The sequence below is a fragment of the Lutjanus erythropterus genome, chromosome 10, assembly GCF_056507025.1.
Source record: "Lutjanus erythropterus isolate fLutEry1 chromosome 10, fLutEry1.hap2, whole genome shotgun sequence".
NCBI lineage: Eukaryota > Metazoa > Chordata > Actinopteri > Lutjaniformes > Lutjanidae > Lutjanus > Lutjanus erythropterus.
In genome coordinates, this window is record NC_139326.1 from 4,970,153 (window position 1) to 4,978,090 (window position 7,938).

The 7,938-nt window shown below is 39.3% G+C and overlaps 1 protein-coding gene across 1 annotated transcript in view; it reads right to left on the minus strand.

Moving 5' to 3' along the window:
* ssh1a (slingshot protein phosphatase 1a) overlaps positions 1-6,818 on the minus strand; it is a 28,940-nt gene extending 22,122 nt beyond the window's left edge. The window contains exons 1-2 of the mRNA XM_084727944.1: positions 6,629-6,818; positions 2,964-3,001 (exon numbers count right to left, since the gene is read on the minus strand). Coding sequence (XP_084584070.1) covers positions 2,964-3,001; positions 6,629-6,709 — 119 coding nt within the window. The 5' untranslated portion in view covers positions 6,710-6,818. The remainder of the gene's footprint in view (positions 1-2,963; positions 3,002-6,628) is intronic.
* Positions 6,819-7,938: the final 1,120 nt, after the last annotated feature.

Consider the following 7,938-nt stretch of genomic DNA (forward strand, 5'->3'; position numbering starts at 1 on the left):
CAGACAATCACAAATCCATAACAAGAATGCACATTCACATCAGAACAGAAGATTCTGTCAATCTGAATGATGCATAAAGACCTACTTTGTCATAACTGTCACAGTCTTCTTGACAAGTCGATATCATATGTGAGACCAAAAGACATGGAGGCTTTTTCCAAAGCTTTTGTATTGATCTGCTCCGAACTGAAATTAATTCTCTCCAGTAAACAACTTCACTGCAGTTGGTTTACAATAAGACGTTTGTTATTGAGGCAGCACAGTTTGGCCTAATTTTAGAAAAGCATGTTTCCAAAGCTGAATATTTTAGAACAGAACATTATGTATGTCTACAGACACCTGTAGAACAGCTGCAAAATACAGCCACAGCACTTGCGGGAGCTTTTCCACACTAAAGTTACTACACGGTCCTTTGCATTTCAGAGGGTTAATCTTACTCCCTGCAACAACCACAAACGAGTCAGATGTGTTCATCACTCACATGTCTCATATACCAGGAACACTTTCATTTTAATCCATGCAGCTGTCTGCACCAGCGTCTCCTGTCCCAGCTGCATGCGACATTCCTAAATGCAACCTGAAGCGTTTACTCAAACTTCAAGTCTATTTTTTCAACAATACACATGCAAACGTGCGGCTAGTACTCAGGAAAAAAGCACCGAAAATGTATTTTATCCACATTTTGTAACCTAGGCAGAGCAGAGAGTGCTCTAGAGCCAGAAAGCAGCTCACTCTGCTCTGGTTTAATCCCACAGACTCTCCCTTCACTTTACTTAGTGGAAAACAATGAAGCTTCTTTTACTTTTTCTGCAGTGTTTTCATGGGCAAACTGAACATTTACTGCCACTGGATAACTTCACTTAACTGCTCACTCACAACTTCAATCCCACTGCTCTGATCATCAACAACTGTCTAGTCTGAGTGGCGCCACTAGCACACTCTTTTTTCTGTCTTTCTTTTGCTTGTCCACACCTACTGTGTGCACACAACACTGATGTGCATATGCCACAATCATATGCGTAATGTTGATGGAAATAGAGATCAAAAATACTCACATGTATCAAAGGAAAATTGAACACTACACACAAAGGTTTGCTGCTTATTTCCTGCTGACACTTTAAAATGCACAGAAAACAGGGACACTATAGACAGACACTTCAGTGGGGCATGAATGCTGTCAGCAGGAGAGCATGATGCTGATGTGATGTTCGCAGTCTAGACAAGGGGTTAAGTCTATGCACTATAGTGAGGCTGCACAATAATATCAGCACATCACTGGTATCAGCCGACAAAGGCTTTGCAATGAAATATGGTATCAGCCCAAAATAAACATTTCTGCCAGTATGACGTGATTTTTTTTGAAGTGCCCAAATTAAGGAGTAGCTAACTGCAATGATTGCTCAGCATCGGTAGTGTAAGAAGCCAAATCATCATCCTGATCATTACAATGAATTTGTGAAGAAAGGAGAAGCAGGCACCAGTGAAAACAACCTGTCAGCAGTAGTTTGCTTATTTTGCCCAGGGAATGTGTACATGTTCACAAGTATTGTATTTTATGTCTGTATTTGCCAGATGAAACGTAAGAGTAGGCATGATAAGATATTAATTCCGCTACAGGAGAGACTTAATGTTTTCTGCAATCAGGTGAAAAAATGTGCATATATCAGCATTAGCATTTGGCCAAAATGAGTTGGAAAATATCAGCAAAAATCCAATATTATGTATCCCTATGTTATATGTTTACTGGAAAATAACATCTATAAACAAACAATTGAGTCTGCAAAAACTAAATAAACAACTTTACTACATCTGAGTCATAATTACATCACCTTCAAACTATACAAAATCTACATTACGATTGTTTTTAGTGTATGAGGTTACATCATCCAAGAGTTAAGTCAAACTGACAGCTCTGTCTCTGACAAAGATCTCATAACTTTGAAACTGCCCTGGGGACTGACAGAAAACTGACTTTATCAGGTTACAACACGAGTGATTCACTATGTCACAATTTGTAAAGTACAAATCTTTTATCAAAACATAACAAAACCTACATACTAGAGCTGTGAGTATTTCCACATAACACAAGCTACTGGAGCCAAGTGGTTTCCTGAAATCATTTACTTTGAATGTATGCTTGGTTGTCACATTATAGAAAAAACACTGTACTGACTGAATAGCCTGGTAGTTCTTGCTACATACTTAAACACAGCAGAGGAACAAGAAAATATCTACTTATTTGATTTATCTTCGTAAAAAGAAAAAAGACCATTTTATGCTTAATCGAGTGAAACAACAGCTGTCAATCTGAACTTGCAGGCTGAAAAGGTTTATTGTATGAACAATGTGGAGCTTCATTATTTCTGTCCTTCTGCTTACTGCCACCATAGTCTAAATACACAGGCTGCAGCACAGTCTAATACCTGATCTTTTGTTGATGGACAAAGAATTCAGTGAGTTCATCTGACTCCTGGTAACATAGGTGAGGAAGCTTTTCACTTTTTAAGTTCTAATCAGCAAGTGTTTGGTGTTTTTGCTGACTGAAACAGACAAGTGCCGAGATTATAATGAGCCCTCTGTCAATACGAAGCAGCAGATGTGCTCAAACACAAGCCAAGTGACTCAACTGATTATGTGCCGTTCAAGAACAAGTTCATCGATCTAGGTGCTGATAAAAATGCAGACACACCTGTCAACATCTTACCTGACATAGAGAGAATAACACTGTTTTACAGTTGGTTGTTTGAAGTTGATGACTCCGTCAACAAGACAGACAGACAGGTGTTTTATTAAACAGACGCTTAGTCGTTCGCATGTGCTGATGCCAGCTAGTCTGACTGCCGCCACTCCAGATTTCACTAAATATGACTCAAAGACAGCCACAGTCAATCAGTCAACAACACCTGTGTGTAAACTTTGTACCATGCAACAGACGGGCTAAACTGAACTTAAAGTAAACTCACCTCTGATTTATTCGCCGTTCATCTTCACTCCCAAAATCCTGTAACACAGATAAGGGAAAAAATTAATACCACATTGAACATATTTTGGCCTTATTAACAAATATTGCAAGATTGACAGTTAAACAGAAGTTACTGGCTTTGACCAGTAATTAACTTTGAAGGGCAAAGATTACAGACACTAAATCTAGAATGCAGACAACATGGCCTTAGTTGGCCTTCTTCTGAAAAGAGACCCTTTGGCTGAAGCTGCCCATACTTAGGCCCTTCAAATGTGGTGTCACATTAGCCAGCTAGAAATTAACGTGGCCAAGACAAAAGTATTAGTTATTTGCGCAAAACAAGATCTGAAAATAGAGTCAGCGTCACTTGATGGCCAACAAGTTGAAACTGTGAAAAAAGTTAAATATCTTGGTAGAGTTCTGGGCTCCCGGGTGAGCTCCTCTGAAAATACAGAGCAGAGCAATACAGAGATTTCAAGAGATGCTTAAAGCGACCCAAAAGCCCTTGAATCAACGTTTTACATAAAGGACGAGGAAGAAGGCAAGGAGCATCCTGGAAGATAGGTCCCATTCTCTCTTTAACCCATGTTTAAGATCGGTTAAGGCTGCCTCTGGCAACAAAAAATGTATTAAAGTCCTTTGTCCCATGTGATATCAATATTCTTAACTCAGAGATTCAAGCGTGTGTTTAATGTGTTGCTTTTAATGTAATGTCAGTCACCACCAATCTTCATTATTAAGTGATCTGTGAGAAAGCTGTGCAACTGCATTATAACAGCAATACAAAACCTAATGTAGTAACCTATTCCCAATCGACAGAGAGAGTGAACTGCTCTGTGAGGTGAAATGGGCTCACTAATGTTTCATCACACAGTGATTGTAGGTACTGAACAGTATAGTATGACTCTAGCACCAGTCTGGCAGTGCACTCCAATCAAAGTCAATCTCATCTTCTGTTCTCAGACTGCTGTCAGATACGGTGCTGCAAGCGAATACCACCACTGCAGGTGTGTTATATATGTTTAATAGCGTCCACACCACCTGGAGGAGCTGCGAGACGCAGAGGGAGCAAGACATGACTGTAAAGTTGTAAAGATTAGCAGTGAGCATATCAAACTAGTATGACTTGTTGGCTGCATAGAGGAGAGTACAGTCTGCATCACATTACATGACAAGCAATTACATGGTGAGGGTGTAATGGGGGTTGATTAACAAGACTGCATGAAAATATTGACAACAATGCAGCAATCAAAGACAGAAGCAATGCTTCAGTTTGGTCACAAATCTGAAGAAAACACACCATGTTTTACATAATTTTGGGCAAACTGCCTGCCGAACAGGGATGATGAGAAAGGGGACGTGTGGGGGAGTGTGTCTGCTGTGAAGTTTGCTTTCTCTAGTACTTTAGCACTGAAATACAGCAGATTACAAGCATGCTTTTATGGAGAGACCCCAATCCATGTCTGATTAGTCATGACTTGATGATTATGATTTTCTAAAACTCACCAAGTCCTCTTTGACTGATAATAAGTATTTGAAGAATAAAAACACTAAATACTTAAAACCAAAAAACTGAACAGTTCATATGTTAAAAATAATGAGTAGACTCATGTTCACGTCCAAAAATATAAATAAAAGCACGTAAATTGATGTTAGTCCTGAGCATTGAAACAACTGAAAGAGAAGTAAAAGGACAGGCTTTTCAACTGTCAGAGAAATTCTATATAGCCACCACTGTACAGCTGCAGTGAGTCAAGCACACTCAGCATGAAAAAAGAGAAATGCTATGACATAGAAAAATTAGTACCGACTACCACTGGATGAAAATCATTCTGCAAAGGGCAACACTGCATAACTGACTTTCCATTATTAGGTACTGCGTGAAATAATCTCATGCATTAGCAGCCTCATGCCAGCATCTATTAAATCTGTTTACCTCTGTTCTCTCTCCTCCCTTTCCTACAGTAGTACTCCACCGCCACCCCACCCACCCCTCCTGAGCAGATGACATCATAGCTGCAGCAGCTTCCTGCCAGCTTTATCTGTCACACCTCACCACCACGCTGCTGGACTACACCAACCGCTCCAGCAAGACGTAACTGGTACAGGAACGAAATCCAGTCAAAACAACAAAATGTATTCCGTTAAAAGGTGCCAGATGTTTGCAGTAAGAAACGGCTATGTATTATTTTTAAATATGCTGTGAAAATTAAGTATTTCTGCTTAGTTTGGTTGCAATTAAACCATTTTCTTGCTCAAACAATGATGGTTGTAAATAAAGCCAGCTATAGATGTGGCCAAATTGCAGAAGCTCTAATTTTTTGTTCAGGAAAATAGGTGACAAAAAGCATTATAATGGAGACAGAGACGCCTTGGCCAGTAAATCTTGTTTGTTGGGTTCAGACTCCAACAAATGTAACATCATTATGGTTTTAATAGGTTTTTTTTGTCAGTGAAAAGGAAATGATGCAAAAAAAATTATTCGAAAGCTGTCAAAATAATTGCAGTATGATTTGTTTACCATATTGTGCACCCCTTTCATTTTTTAAAAAAACATTATAAGACATTTCTCGTCTTATCGTGGGGTCTGTACCAATCGTGCTTTCTGCAGCACTTCATTGTAATACTGTTTTGTCAAACGTTGTTCCTTTATCAGAAAATTGCAGGTCCTGCGATTTGTTTCGATAATATTTCAATTAATTGTGCAGCCCCAGTCTGATGTGGTCATCAGAATAAGGTGAGCTTTCCTGTTGATAGCTGGTAGTTAGCGCCCTCACCTGGCAGTGAAGAAGATATTTGTACTTGAAAATAACTGGTGAAGTTATCTTTGAATTATTATAGTTTTAAGGCATAGACAACCACTTTTTCCTGCTATGAGCGCTCAGAAATCAAGACTGCTCAAACTGTAACTCCTTACAGCTATAGAGAAATACAGGCAAACCTTAAAGTTCTGTCTTTTTCCCTTATGGCTGCTGGCTTGTCTGGAAATGTTATACTTTCCTTTGAGGGCTGGATGGACCGACAGGACAGTACAATTAAGAGTGACAGAAATATCCCATGTAGTTTACTGACTATTTCTATTTTTTTGAAAATACAGCTCAATCAAGCCACCAGACTGAAAAAAAAAATCTAATTCTCACGTTTATTATTGGCTTATTAATGTCAATTTAGCAGTTGTTGGACGACAGCAGCGTCGTTAATGCCTTCTCATTGTTACGATGCTGGTGGTGTATTTAACATTATTCTAATGTTAGAGAAAAATACAATATTTTCAATGTCAGCCAGTCACATCCATGAACTGCTAACGTTAGCTAACTGCACCTTATATCATTCATAAGGCAGTTGTCACACTCTGCTAACGTTAGCTCTTTAAAATTTACACCACACTTAATAGGTTTGATGATTTGAATAAGTTAATTACATTTAAAAGTGATAAACCTGTCAGCCGTATTGGCATTTGTGGAAGCTGGCAATATGTAGTTATCAGTCAGGGAGACGTTTGCTAGCTACCATTAGCTACAGACCGAGCTAGCATAACGCATTAACTAACGGCTAGCTTCCTTCAGCGGGCCTTTCTCCGGCAACATCTCCCACATCCTCCGCCTTTCAATCAACACCTCACCACCCCGGAGCATCGTTTCTGTCCCCCCCAGGACCCGGACTGACCTCGCCCGCGGTTGTAGTGGCTGTGCTGGCGCTGGATGCGGCGCTCGGGGTCGGGGACCGCTGCAGAGTGACCAACGCCATGGCTGGAAGCTGAGGATGCACCGGCCGGCCGCTGCTGGGCCTGGTGAGCTGCTGCTGCTGCTGCTGCTAGCTGCTGGGCTAACGATACTACATACAACTGATGGATGGACGGATGGATGGAGGGAGAGGAGCCTTACTATTATCCTGCAGGAAGGCAGGAAGGGCTGTCTGTGCAGTGCAGGGGGTGCTGCCTTCAAGGCCGCTACAATAAAGGCAAAGCAATTTAAAGTGCTTTATATATGACTTAAAATACTATTATGACAAGATATAAAAGAAACACACATAAGAAGGACATGTAAGTATAGAAGAAAAATAAACTTCAATTGAATAAACCAGAATAACGATAAAATAATAATAATGATGGTGATGATGATGATGATAATAATAATAATAATAATAATAATAATAATAATAATAAAAATTAAAGTATTCCTCTGTAAATATATTCCAGCACAAAATATAAGATTGTTAAGAACAGCTCATGTGATATAACATCTTAAAGGCCTGTGTAAATTTGCATGTATTATTATATCCTGAAATATGTACTGTTACTGTGGACCACTGACTGTATGTATGCTAATGGTATACATGTATTTGTTATGCAGTCTGTGGTGTAGACATATGACTAACTCCTTTAAATCATTTTGGTTATTCTGTGTGTGGTTCTGCATGTTTTAATATGCATTAAGGGTGTTTTCTACTTCAGGATTTCTTGCATTGTGTTACCATGTGCGTAGATAGGACCACACTCATGTATGACTCATTTTTCTCCCTGATGTCTGTAAGAACTGTTATGTCTTTATTTAAGACCATCAATAAAAAGAGAATTCAAAAAAGCCAAAACGTAAGTATGCAAGTTTTATCAGCAAAATTATTGATGATCAATATTGTGGCCAATGTCATGAATTTTTGCACCAATGTCACTATGCAAACATACTCAGGCTGTTTTGTTAGATAAATAGATTAATTAAAGAATATTATATATTTTATTTAACATGTGCCAATACCATGCAAATATATGCACTGACTAATATTTGGGTCAGGCTCTAATTTTCTTGAGGGGGCTTTACAATCTGTGCAGTGTCTGACACTCAAACTCTCCCTAGACCCGTGATTCAGGTAAGAAAAACTCCTCCCAAAAAAGCCTTTTATGAGGAAAAAAATGGAAGTTGTTGGCGCCGAGCAGCCATCACTACAACGTCCTCACAGCAGTCGCTGTGTGTGGAGGG